The sequence below is a fragment of the Semicossyphus pulcher genome, unplaced genomic scaffold, assembly GCF_022749685.1.
Source record: "Semicossyphus pulcher isolate SPU_LCO1_2020_fin unplaced genomic scaffold, fSemPul1.0.p SCAF_7, whole genome shotgun sequence".
NCBI classification, from domain to species: Eukaryota; Metazoa; Chordata; class Actinopteri; order Labriformes; family Labridae; genus Semicossyphus; species Semicossyphus pulcher.
The window spans coordinates 6,625,754-6,639,265 of NW_027211748.1; the positions used below are offsets into that span (position 1 = coordinate 6,625,754).

The following is a 13,512-nucleotide window of genomic DNA, read 5'->3' on the forward strand; positions in this document are numbered from 1 at the left end:
AAACCCCATTGGTCGCCGGAGTCAACAGCGGAAGTAGTGTCGTTTGTATCATCGACTTCCTACCCTCCGATACTGACACGCATTCAGCTTGGCTTATTATATTTGTCCCCACCCAGTCGGTCCAAGCCTGTAGCTCCTGGTGCTGGTTTATGATCGGCCGTCTGTTCGGTTACGTGTCTCAGAGGGTGCCGAGCTTGCTGTACCGGGTGTCGCTGATGATGAAGCCGCAGGTTGTCTTCGTGCTGGGGGGGCCTGGCGCCGGCAAAGGGACGCAGTGCTCCAGAATCGTAGAGGTACGAGTGATGGCGAAAGAAAAGACAATGAAAACTGACGACTTTTATGGTTAGAATTTAGCATGTAGTGATAAAAATAGTATTTAGTGAAATTCTGAATAGGTATTTTCTTTAATAACGTATTTTCCATGACGGAATGTCTAAATTACTTTGACTTCCGGTTGTCCTCTAAAATGAATCACTGTGTTAGCCGGCTAGCTAGCTAGTTAGCCGCACAGACTGTACAGTTATTTGCTCATACACAACCCTGTGCTGACACGTAGGAGCTACAAATGACCAGTTTTCTTCAGAAACTACTCAGTATTTATTTCTGACAACGCAGTCAAAGCTCTTGAAAAAATAAAGTATAATTTAGCTCACTGTGAAATGTTATGTAGCATGAATGAATGTAATAGACTAATGTGTGCTCTTTAACATAACTCTGAACAAACAGAGTTAGCAGGAGACACACTATTGACAGTTCCAGCATGTTGTAACCTTATCATTGACTTATCTACAGCTGAGGTTATGTAATTACAAGTCTGGAGTGCACTTGGAAACTTCAACGTTGACAAACAAACAGATTGTGACATTTTATTATGTTTGTTTGACTGTTTTATTCAACAATTGTCTTCCTGTACACATCATGTGCTATATTGTAATCAAAAGAACACAAATCAGGTCAGTCTATAAACTGTATGGCTAGAGAGGTTGGCTGACGCTAAGTAGAAACAGTCTAACAAGTCATGTAATTGTGTCAAGTCCTATCTAACCAATAACAGCATCATTCACCCTCTTGAAGAAGCAGCACGAGTTTGACAAGAAGTTGTTTTTATCAGGTCACCCAAAAAGTTTGAAGAGCCAGATCTCTAGTTAAGGATTCTGCTTTGATGTTTCTCTCTAAGTCCAACTCATGAAAGCTCATGAAGCTGTGGCTCTGCTGGAGGCCAGTGTGGATGCTTTGATGCGTGTGTTTGACCGTGAGAGAGCTTCTATAAGAGAGACTTTCTAACTACTTATGTTCACGGATGTTACTGGGTGTTGGCTGTCATGCTTTAAGTACGCTGGTTTGGCCTGAATAACAGGCCTCTATACTTAGTAGCTCCTTTCATTCAGGACACAAGGACTGACTTCTTCCTGGCCCATGAGTGAAGGAGTTTAACCTGTGAGGGCTGTCTTTTAAAATGCAGATTTAAAGTGTGACCAACTTTCTCTTTGCCAGAAATCATCTCTTTATGACTTGATGAAAGTGCTTTTCTTTGATCATCACATTAAAAAATGTTTCTGTCTCTCAGAACTACAACTACACCCATCTGTCAGCCGGGGACTTGCTGAGGGCAGAGCGAGCCAGAGAGGAGTCTGAGTTCGGACAGCTTATTGCCAGCTACATCAAGGAGGGTAAAATAGTCCCTGTGGAGATCACCATCAACTTACTCAGGAAGGTATGTAACAAATACAGGCTGAAATCAGATTTGACTTCACATTGCAGGAGGCAGATCCTGATCAGTGTGCCAGGGGTCAAGACCTGTTAGTATGTGCAGCTCTATTTAAGGCCACATCTCTCGAATATATTTCTGTTTTCAAAGGCATGACATTTGTCAACGATTACACCTAGCGCCCCCAACACTGTGGTGTTTTCAAACCCTAAACAAGAGAATCTTTTGAGAACATTGCTAACCCAATTTTAGTTTCACAAGATTTTTTTGCGTTTACTGGAAAAAAAACAGGTTTTTGGAAAAGATGACACAGACTCCTTGTTTGCTTCTTGATTGAGTCTCATGAGCTCCTTTCACACTGACAGCTCAAGGCGGGATTATTACGCCTCTGTTACGTTTCGTCTTTAATGTTAAACGCACAGAGGCAGAATGGTGGGGTGAAGTCACTCTGCCTCTGAGCCGGCATCAGAGGTAGTAACAGAGGCGAAACAATGTCAGTGTAAGCGGTGGAGCCGGCAGGGCAGAACAGCACCGCGCGTGTGTGTGAAGCGTGCACTCTTTGTTTACACATTATGCGCCTTTTGCTTCTGTAACCCCGTAACGCTGTGTAAAAATACACACTACGCAGCTTTACACCCGCGTTGCTTTGTTTAATGTACAATGGCAAAGGTGGCGTAACGGCAGAGCTTCGTAACGGCGCTGTGGCGGAATTGCAATGTAAAAAAGGATATCTATAGTCAGGACCCTTTTGTCATCTTCCTTACCAGCAGTTAAGTCAGCGTGGGTAACGAATTACAGCCTCTTCATCAGTCCAAACACAGAAATCTCTCTTTTTATTTTCAGCCTTTGCTTTTCGTCAGTCACAGTATTTTTTGCAACTAAACCAACAACCGCAGAGTAAACATTGTGCTACCTGTTAACACCAGCACACACATGCCAAGTGTGTGTGTATGACCACTGATGTGCATTTTCAGTTGTTGTAGTATGAACGGAGATGATTTCTAAAAAGGAAGTCAAATATTTGCGAGGACAGAAATATAGATATTTTTTATTTTCCTTTCAGGTTCACGTTTGTAATTTGAATGAACATCGATTAAAAATATAGATTTAATTTGTCTTTTCTGATTTGTAAGGCGATGGAAGAGACCATGCAGCAAGATGAGAAAAAGTTCCGCTTCCTCATAGACGGTTTCCCCCGTAACGAGGACAACCTGCAGGGCTGGAACAAAGTCATGGATGGCAAAGCAGATGTCAAGTTCGTGCTTTTCTTTGACTGCGGCAACGAGGTACGTCATGGAAGCTGGAAGCGCTAATCCCTCTAGCTGTTTTAAAATGCATACAGAGAACTGAGCTTTATCACACTCAGCACGTGTCTCTCTTTTACCCTCAGGTTTGCATCAACAGATGTCTAGAAAGAGGGAAGAGTAGTGGGCGTACAGACGACAACAGAGAAAGTTTGGAGAAAAGGTCGGTCCTTAAACGCAGACTAAATAAGTTTACTCTTTAACAGTGATGTACTTTGTTCTAAACCAAGGTGTTCATAAAAGTGTGTACAGCTGCCTTTGACCATTATTGATGTAATGATTAGCTTCTATCTTTAACAACAAGCATGTCTGATCAGTATAGATTTGTGTGACCCATTTAACTGACTGGTGGATTCTTGAATGTGTGTTTTTGACCTAATTTCTGTCTCTTTGAGTCCCCCGTGTCGTCTGACCCCGATAACCAGGCATATTTTTCTGATGCAGAATCCAAACCTACCTGCAGTCTACACGACCAATCATTGCACTGTATGAGAAACTCGGCAAGGTGCACACTGTAGACGCCTCCCGCTCTGTGGACGAGGTGAGTGAAAGGCGTTACCTGTAGGAGATTATGAATGAAATGCTCGCTAACCGGAAAGACATTTTGTGATGTGGAGTCCGATCAAGAATTTGACATTTAATGCACACATCCTGAGAAACCTGTCAATCAAGGCAAACAAGCCAGACCTGTGTGGGGTGTGATAATTGCTTTTTGAGTTGACCTTTAAGTGGCAGTTAGAAGAACTGCGGCTTAAAATAGCCCCAGACTGGCTTGAAGCTACGGTGTTAACAAACAGAGAAGATAGTTGATCACATCCAGTCCCTCTTTACTATTTAATCTGTTGTCATGTAGTTTGTTCTGTTTGGCAGGAAGTCTGTCAGAGGCTTTTCAAAACCAGTCAGAAGAGGACCCGGGGACTGTCGCTAAGTTTAGGCTCAGGGTGTTAATGTGGCTCACTGATGACATTGTAGGACCAGGGAAATCCTTCAGTCAGGAAGTAGAGATAACTTTCCGATTTAGGTGTTAAAGCAAGAAATGAAATGTCCTATCGATTAATTTTATCTGATGACAACGAGACATGGCAGGACAGGAAAACAAAATTTCATAAGCACTTCAGCAAGAAGACAGAAGTCCCCCTCAACTCAAAATTATATTTTGCCTGTTCATACTAAACTTGCTAAACTTTACTGAACTCTGCTAAGGGGCGAAGTTTTCTCACACATGAACACACCAGCAGCTTTTGTCTCATCACAACTACTTTTAAAGCCAATTGAAGTTCAAGATGCAACAGAAGTGTGACGTGGGAACTTGAACATCCAGCGCACAGACTCTGAGAATTGAAAATGAAATTGAACTCAAGTAGTTAAAACTTAGATGTATTCATTGTATTTTAGTGGGAAAATAATTCATTTATATTCTATTAAAACTTCTGGGGGGAGAATCTTTAAACAAAAACTCTTTTTAAATTATGAAAAATGATTTCAAAATGTCACAGTTAATATACACATCATTTTAACATTAACTTTCAGTACCGTTAGTGGTTTATCATACATCGCCAAGGATGATCAAGACATTTTGGGTCTTGTAAATAAGTGCCAGATTGCTCCAAAATGAGATTACAAAAATAAGAGTAATACAAAAATAATCATTCAGATATAAAGAGTATGGATTAAATGCAAAGAGACAGTGTCTGACAGAATGACAATAGTATGTTATTTACAACAGAAAGCTGAGTAGAAAGAAGTGATGGCCATTACAGTATCAGCTTTCTGGCAGTGATAAGAAGAAGTAAAGAAATGGAGGGAGATAACATGCAGGCTCCACACAGAAACGCCCGCGTTGTCTGAACTGGGAGTTAACCTTCTAGCTGTGAGGCAACAGCACTAACCACTGCACCACCGTGCAGCCTGCACATTATAATGCACACTATGAATATAGCCCCTGATATTGAACAGTAGTTGTGTTATTGTAAGTTAAATGTTTTTGTGTTTATAAAATGTGGGAACTTTTTTTTTTTAAGTAAATCATTACTCTATCATCACTCCCTCTCGAGTGATGTTGCTTGAATGTGATGACTAATAAAATGAAAGGTTTAAATTCCAGCATGTGTGTGTCCTGATTTGTAACCTCGCCTGTTCTTCTCGCTCAGGTGTTTGCTGATGTGAAAGCCATCCTGGACAAAGAGGGTTGAGGTCCTCCAGCTGCCAACAACATTCATTTACCTTTTTAGTTTTTCTTTTTATCAACTGCAAGTACTCTATAATAAGTTTATATGTCCAATCATATCACATTTTACTTGATTACTTTTTTTGTTTGTTTGTTTTCCAACTGTTTTGTAAATGCTGCACTGTTTATGAATATGTGTGTGTGTGTGTGTGTGTGTGTGTGTGTGTGTGTGTGTGTGTGTGTGTGTGTGTGTGTGTACGACATGTATATGGGTGAATGAGAGGTAGAGATGTCTAGCAGCTACTTGTGATCAGATGATCGCTGTCTTTCATCATAGTCTGAGGCCTTCACATAGGAACAAAATGGATCATTAGCTTAGAGCGACACTTTTTTTGTCAATCAAAGGCACTTCTAGTACATAAAATAGAGTATGTCACTAACGTCTTCAGAGGATCACGTCTTTGGAAGCAGCAGAACGCTTCAGACCAAATCGTTGTTTGACCTGACGACAGACTTTGATTGATTTAGGACTTAGGAGAGAACAGCCTTCAAATATAACCCATAAAACATTAGTATCATAATGTATCATGTATCATGTTTAATGGACAGTACTACATGCAGAGACATCAGGTCCATGTTTGTGTTATAGACGGCCCATTCTTTAATGAATATTAGACACTGAACACCTCCATGTGATTCACAGCTTTGGGACAGGTCACAGAAAAAACCCGAAGAGACAAGACTTGTTAAATCTGTTGTACTGTATCTATTTGAAGGAGGAGTATAAAACTGAAAAGTAAAGCCTGAATTTTTTCCTTTGTTCTGTTTTATTTATTTATCCAGAATCTCCTTTTAAAATATATGCAGAGTCCATTTATGCAGTTTTTGTTGTCATTTCTCTATTAATATTTAAATTCACTACTTAGGGCACTGGTGAAGCTCAGTGAGTAGGGCAGGCGTCCCATACACAGAGGCTACAGTCGTCGATGCAGCGTCCACAGATTCGACTCCCGCCCTTGGCGCTTTGCTGCGTCACCCCACCCCTCTCTCTTCAGCTGTCAATCAATAAAGGCAAAAATACCACTCGAACAGATTAAAACAACAGGAATAATGTAATGTTTTCAGCACCGGAATGATCAGGCCAATAAAACAGTTCCCTGATGATTTTTCAGCGATCACATACAGAAAAATCATCTGGTAACTTAACAGAATCTGACTTTTATGGTAGACATCTTCTGTCATTGAAAAAAAAAAGTTTCCCTTTAAAATTTTTGAGTAGTATATATACGTACAGTTGACCTTTGAAAGACTAGCAGTGTTTAAGGTCACAGCTAAAATGTTCAAAAATATAAAGTCTACTGTATAGATTGAAAAGATATTCATATCATTTATTCAGCCACCAGGGGGCGCCTGACATCGCTGTATAATTTAAGTAGGTTAAACCAGGACTTTTTAATTACTACCCAATCCATCGTCAGATTCACTGTTGTGTTTTACAGAGGATAATGATTAATTGATGAGTAAATAAGTGTTGGATTGATTATTTTTGATTGAATAATAAATATTTAGGCCTAATCTCAAAATTAAAAATTAAAATATTGTTCATTAAGATGATAGATTATAGCACTTTATAGAGAGGGGAAATTAGGTCAGTTTATTTAATTCTATTATCTTTAAAGTTTCTCCTGTATTTTATACTGAATTATTTATATATATTTTTGTTGTTTATTTTTGCAGGGATGCCCAATTAAAAGTGACTGTAGCAGAGTTAGCAGCTAATTTTGATCTGTTGTCTGAACAAGCAGACAAAAAACAGCCACTAAACAGCAAATACAATACATGAAACAGCACAATTCATAAATGCCCATCAGTGTGAGATGACGAATAACAAAATGTATTTATTTACTTTAAAAATATTGTGTTTATTACAGCATTTATTGAAAGAGTACTTTTTATTATCCAGTTATTTATTTACATTTTTTAGTGCTCATTAATTTATTGGGTAATTATTCATGGTCATTTGTCCACCAAACATTCATCACTTTTTCCCTATAAAGTAATATAGGTTCATTGATTTGCTGACAAAAGTGTCTGAGCTTCTCCTAGATCTCATCTTTAAAGTTATGATCTGATAGATCTTTTTTTCTGCTCTTGAGTGCCTCCCATTAACAACCAGTAAATATGAGAACACTCTTCCCAATTTAACCAGATGTCCATGGTTGGCTACCTTTCTTATGGTTGTAACTCTTGATTTTCCTCGCTGACGGTCACTAACTGGCCGCTGCTTCTGATTTTTTATATATACTATACTATATACTGTAAATGCAAAGGCTTTCATCAGTGGGCCACAGGCTCAATCACTATTGTGTTACCTCATTCAGCGATAGATAGAGACTTAACAGACATTTATTTAGATGAAAAAGTTCGAGATTGTTATTTTAACTCAGTATTTGTGTGTGTAAGATGATCAATGATTATTCCTAAGAGTGAACACCAGGGGGAGCCAGAGAGAAGCCTCAGATTGATTTTCTTCTTTTTTCCTCCAAATTTTAGTAGAAAATTCGATAAAAATTAATTTCAGTCTTAAAAAACACAATTCTTGCTACAAGTGCTACATAATGTACATTTTATTTTCATGTCATATATATATATTTCATATATATATAATCTGCAGTTACAAAGACATTTGCCGACATATTTCTAACATTCCTGAGCGTTTCTTAGCTTGGGGCCTGGTGTGTCTGCATTTAAGAGCTACATAGACAGATTATCAGCTACCTGAACAACAGTACCTGACAAGGGCAATGTACCGGATGGGAAACGCATCACAATAGCAATTTGTAACCTGTATGTAGTCGGGGAGGGTAGCTACTAGAATGTGAATGTAAGGCACTGTGAGTATACTGGTTGGTACGAGTGCACTATAAGACATACGGTTAGATAAAATACAATCATACTTTAATGATCCTGTGGGTGGATCACTGCAGCACCAACATGTGTTAGAATACAGCAAAGAAAAGAATATAAATAAGATTTAGAAAGTGAAATTGTTCAAAAAAAAAAGGAAAATATGTACATAGCATTTTTTATATGAGTGACAATCTGTACATTTGTCAATACGTACCACAGACTGTGATATGGCAAAACAACAAGCCCTTGTGTTATTGACTGCACGTAAGAATAACAAAACTTAGCGTAAATATATTCATACTCTGCCAGCAGATGGCAATCTGAAAATATATATTATCTTATTTACAAAAATAAACTAAAGAGCACATATTCACACAGCAGCTGAAGCAGAACTGTAACAGTGATTCTCAATCCGAGTGAGAAAGAGGACTGTCCTTCCATGCTGACATACTGTTGGCGACAGAGACACCTGCTCAGATTCACATTAACAATGTGCACTCTTGTTAGACATTCACGACGAAAGCATTAACTTCTACAATCTTTGAAATACCAAAGAGCATACATAAATGTGCATCAGATACAAATGCATAAAGGGCATATACTATATATATAATATTTGTAAAAAATAAAATTCTTTTGACAACATGGCGGCCGATGCAAAAGGAAAACAAAAGAACGACACACAGCGGGGCCTCAGGCGGCTCAGCAGGAGCTCATCAGCCCGCTGAGGACGGTACTGGGAGTCCTGCGGTACTGGGCCTTTGTGTTGGTGACGGCGCCGTGCTTCTGTCGGAGGTGAAGCCTCAGCTGACTCTTGTGTCTGAAGTGGAGATCGCATTTTTCACACTGAGGAACAGAAAATCAAATCATTAAGAAGAATCACTTTAGAAGTGGCAGTTTCATCCTGCTCAGTTACAGTTCATCGCTCTGCAAGATTAGGACTTCTAACTATTGATAGGCACATGGATCACGGGGGAGGAGGGATTACTCTCTTTCAGGCAGCACACACACAGGATAAGGAGTAGGGAGCTTACATGATAAGGCTTCTCTCCCGTATGAATGCGCATGTGGCTCTTCAGCGTCTGAAGGTGGCGGAAATGTGTGCCGCAGATTTCGCAGGGGTACGGCTTCTCTCCCGTGTGGATCAACACATGAGCGCGAAGATGGGCCACCTGCAGGGGGAAATGAAGACTCGTATTAAACACACACGCTTTAAAGTAGCTGTGTGACATTTGCAAAGCCTTCCTGCTATTTTTGTTCCTCACCTGGACGAATCTGGAGCCGCAGGTCTCACACTTGTATGGCTTCTCTCCAGAGTGGATGCGCGTGTGCGTCTTGAGGTTGGCAGGTCGGTTGAACTGAGCACCGCAGATGTTGCAGTGATACGGCTTTGCGCCTGGATGTTCAGGGCGACAGGTGGTGGAATTAATGACTTAAGCTCATCCGTGGAGTGAACTTGATTGCACTTTGAAAAAGCAAGGCAGGTTGTTTTAATCTTACCTGTGTGAACGGTCTTGTGGCTGGCCAGGTTGCCCTTGTAGCGGAAGGCGGCCTGGCAACAGTCGCACTTGTATGGCTTGTCGCTGTGGACCTGGACCATGTGGTCTTTCAGGGAGTCCTCCTCTAAGAACTTGGAGTCACAGCCGTTGCAGAAGTAGGTATTGTTTTCTGCAGAAGGAGGCAAGAATTAAATTTACTCCTTTGATTTTGCTTAAAATAATCCTGCTTTCCTCTTTATTACATTAAAAGACTGAAAGTACTGCACACTCACCACAGCTGGAGGGGGAATACTCTGAGTGCAGTTTGGTGGCTTCTTCTCTGCTGTACGAGTCAGGAGAGATGTGACCCATCTCCATGCAGCGAGGGCTGTCGCAGCCGCAGGAGGAGCATCTGCGCTGGCTGCACACAGGAAGACAAACACAGTTAACATCAAATTCAAACTCTAACAAATTCATATTGAGCTGAAAGTGACGGTCCTTACCTGATGCTGCTGCATGTGCTGCTGCTGCAGCTCTCCACACTCTGAGACATGTACTCCTCTCTCTGCTCGCTGGCTCCCTCTTGTGCCTGAGCCTCGCTGTGTCCCCCTGCTGCTCCGCTCCCATACGGGCTCAGTGTGGGGGACATGGCTGTAGCCTCAGCGCCGCCTCCTTGAGCCTCCTTCTCGTTCTCGTCGGGCGTCTGGTTCATAACGATCAGCTTGTACTTCTTCCAGTTGCGGGCCTTGGCGTCGTTGTGGCAGTCTGAGGGCTGTTTGAGGCTCAAGGTGGCGTTTCTGCTGCTGTTGGACTCGGTGGGCGAGTTGGGCTGGCAGTCAGACCTGAGGGGGCTTTGAGGGCTACAAATCACACCTTTAATAAACCCTGGAGACAGTCTAAGGCAGCTGCTCTGTGGGTGCTGGACGCTGTCTTCCTCCATGGGTGTAGCAGGCCTTTGGTGACTCCCTTGGACTCCTGCTGGTCGCATGATGTTGGTGGGAAAACTGTGGTGGGAGATGGTGGTGGTGGACTCACTGTGAGCCACCTGGGAGCATCGTTTCTGGGTCAAAGCTCCTCCTCTGGGAAGGTCGCTGGTCTTGTGGGAGCCTTCCAGCTGGCCCGCAGGGACATGGGGGTCTCCGTAGACGTGGTAGGAGCCGGAGGTGTTGATCCCCCTGAAAACATTGGGGATGTAGGAGGAGTTTGATGTGTGGATGTTTTTAAAGTCTGTCTCTTTTTCAGCAGACGGCTTCTCCTCGGCCAGATGTAACGAGTTGATCTGCACATCTTCAGTCGGCGTGTTCAAAGACTGACTCCTGCAGAAACAGATTCAACAAGTTTTTATATTCAACTCAAATCATTTTCTCTTCAACCAGGAAATTAGAATCACTATTTGCCCTTACCTTGACTTGATGAACCTGTGGCAGGTGTCGGCCACATGTTCCATCTGGAGGTAGACGGCTGTGTTCATGGTGGCAACGACCAGACTGTCCTTCAGGTTCAGACAGGACGTGTACATAAAGTCCAACAGGATTGAGAAACCCTTGGGGTCCACTTTGGGGTCTAAACTGATGGCACTGAGGTTTGCGTTCTCGGGGTCCATGAAAACAGAATAAAAGAAGCCACTGCGGAAGAACAAAAGAGACTTTAGAGTGTTGAACATGAGCACACATGAGAGTCATTAACTACTGGAAATCAATTTATTAGGGATGAGGTGAGAAATGAGACGGTGTGGCTGTCAGCGGCAGTGACTCACTGAACTAAGAAGTATGAAATATGCTCCCAGAAATAGCTGCCCTTCATTAGGTGCAGTGAATAAAAAAGTAAGTCCAAACGCAGTGTGTAAGATCCTGTGACGTTGCGTACCTGCAGGCCACCAAGATGGCTTTGTGAGCACGAAACTGCTGCCCGTCCACCTGTATGGTGACGTCGGTCAGGATGTTCCTGCTGCGGAGGCGGTTGAAGTTGAGCAGGACGTCGCCTGCATGGCGAGTGAACTGAATGCAGCCATCTGCAGTCGTGGCCATGCTGTCCAAATCTGAGCCAGGGCAGAAATAATAAATGGTTTGTTATCTGTGACACTAAAAGTGATCCAATGCTAAATAAAGACAAATACTGTAGCCTGTGAGAATATTGGCATGAGTGGATATTTTCTGAAAAATGTGTTACAATTCAAGAGTCACATTTCTCTACTAACATTATTTTACAGCTTTGAAGGGCTTAAAATTAATCTTTAAGAAATCATCTTAAAATTCCAAATTCAAGCCAATTTTTATTTTACAAAATCACAAAACTCAGACAAGAAGTACTCGTAATATATTTCACAACGTCTGGTTCACTCTTTCACTAGGAGCTGCTATAGACCACCTGCCTGCAGGCTTCTTAATCAAAACAAGCTTTGAACTGAACAAGTGTCCTGTCAGGGTTTTATCAGGAGGAGGCGGCATTGCAAAGAGAAAAGTAAAAGGTAGGTTCACTAAGCCCCCTGATCCATGCCTCACTACTTAGCCGGCCTAATGACGATGTCATTACACAGACTATAAATGTCTGATGGTATTGAAATGATATTTAACAAGTTATAATTAAAAACGGTGATATTTTGCAGTGGATCGGTTTCTGCAAAACTTGGAGCAATGTTAATCATAATTTTACAGTGACAGAAAATCTTACCCATAGACTATACATGTAAATGCAAACATAAACTATAAAGTTAAAAAGTTAAATAAACGTGTGTGTGATTTGTGTGCTCTGTGTGGCAGATGTACATAATGTAACAGACAGCTCAGCGCTGGCAGCCTGCAGCCTGTAAACGTGTTTGACGTTGAGCACATTCCGTCCTGGCTGCTCAGATTAGGTTGCCAGTACACAGAGAGGTTTCCTGTTCCCCGATATAAGTAGAACTCAACTCATTTAACCCATTAGTATTTACTATCCTCCTGCCAAACTAATCTCTCCAGTTACTTCTAAACCAATTAGACTACATTGAGACGGTATCATTTCGTAGGATGTGATTTTAAGGAGTGGTTAGTAAGTTGTTGCTCGCAAAGCAGGCCAGCACAAGTTTAGAAATAATGTTAAACTCTCGTGTTTTGTGACTGACCTGACGTTTAAACGTGTTTTCTAAGTTTTTGCTCGGTTAAAAGTGATAGTGAATGTATTCGGCTGTGCGGTTGAGGCACTTTGAGAAGTTAAAAGATTGTTTGTCGACATAAGAACAGCGCAGAGGAAAAACAAGATGTAACTGAAGCAGACCGACCGATCCAGTTACGCAACTTTTGCAGCTCTGATAGGTTGCATTTTATTTTCTAAACAGTTTATTTACTATAAACACAAAAGGCTAAAGTACAATAATCAGACTAGTAATGAGCTCTACCTAAGAACGGTTTCCTTGGCTAAAGGTTAACGTCGCCATACTGCTGCCTCTTTCAGCCTACTTAAAGCACAAATAATGAAATTAAATCCGCACACAGATTAATGTCGCACTTCCGTCTTAAACAAAGTTAGAGACAGTGCAACTCTCAATATAAACCCTCATAGTCCAATCTTTAACTTCTAGCTAAAGAAATAACACAATACTGTTAATATTAAAGTATAAAAATCCAGCCCCTGAGCAGCCGAGGCAGCGCCCGCTGCTCTGCTACACTTCTGACCTAATGCTGAGAAAATAGGAAGGAAAAAAAGTCACCTTGTAAAAGTTTCCTCGAAACTCTGTGCATCACCAGTTCTGAGAATCCAGTTCTAAGAAACAGAGCGGCTCAATTCTCGGAATTTCAACACAGGACCGTACCATTATGAGCGGGGCAGGGGAGCTGCTCGCCGCAATCTGTATAATTTCTCCTCTGTTGCGTCAATACTTGACAGTTTAACACATCGTTACTGAATTATAACTAACAATTAGACGTCTTAGTGGAATTCATGTGCAGCATGCCTTGGATTGTATCACTT

At 41.5% G+C, this 13,512-nt stretch overlaps 2 protein-coding genes across 2 annotated transcripts; one reads left to right on the top strand and one right to left on the bottom strand.

The window, feature by feature from the left end:
- Positions 1-72: 72 nt before the first annotated feature.
- On the top strand, positions 73-5,999 carry cmpk (cytidylate kinase). The gene is made up of 6 exons (XM_069684925.1): positions 73-293; positions 1,568-1,714; positions 2,842-2,994; positions 3,099-3,175; positions 3,457-3,553; positions 5,163-5,999. The coding sequence occupies exons 1-6, from the start codon at positions 150-152 to the stop codon at positions 5,202-5,204; spliced, it is 660 nt and encodes a 219-aa protein (XP_069541026.1). The 5' UTR covers positions 73-149; the 3' UTR covers positions 5,205-5,999.
- Positions 6,000-7,759: 1,760 nt separating this feature from the next.
- bcl6ab (BCL6A transcription repressor b) lies at positions 7,760-13,290 on the bottom strand. The gene is made up of 9 exons (XM_069684666.1): positions 13,253-13,290; positions 11,434-11,605; positions 10,971-11,192; positions 10,071-10,883; positions 9,861-9,988; positions 9,590-9,757; positions 9,355-9,485; positions 9,124-9,261; positions 7,760-8,935 (listed from the first exon to the last, which is right to left on the bottom strand). The coding sequence occupies exons 1-9, from the start codon at positions 13,281-13,283 to the stop codon at positions 8,792-8,794; spliced, it is 1,947 nt and encodes a 648-aa protein (XP_069540767.1). The 5' UTR covers positions 13,284-13,290; the 3' UTR covers positions 7,760-8,791.
- Positions 13,291-13,512: the final 222 nt, after the last annotated feature.

What these genes read in the sequence shown, in the direction of transcription:
- bcl6ab (XM_069684666.1), bottom strand. Translation starts at nt 13,283, where the DNA reads ATGCACAGAGTTTCGAGGAAACTTTTACAAG. An exon ending in CACAGGTTCATCAAGTCAAG is followed by an intron (nt 10,884 to 10,970) that starts GTAAGGGCAAAT and finishes CTGTTTCTGCAG; the next exon opens with GAGTCAGTCTTTGAACACGC. An exon ending in AGCACATGCAGCAGCATCAG is followed by an intron (nt 9,989 to 10,070) that starts GTAAGGACCGTC and finishes TCCTGTGTGCAG; the next exon opens with CCAGCGCAGATGCTCCTCCT.
- cmpk (XM_069684925.1), top strand. Translation starts at nt 150, where the DNA reads ATGATCGGCCGTCTGTTCGGTTACGTGTCTCAGAGGGTGCCGAGCTTG. An exon ending in AGTGCTCCAGAATCGTAGAG is followed by an intron (nt 294 to 1,567) that starts GTACGAGTGATG and finishes TCTGTCTCTCAG; the next exon opens with AACTACAACTACACCCATCT. An exon ending in CCTCCCGCTCTGTGGACGAG is followed by an intron (nt 3,554 to 5,162) that starts GTGAGTGAAAGG and finishes CTTCTCGCTCAG; the next exon opens with GTGTTTGCTGATGTGAAAGC.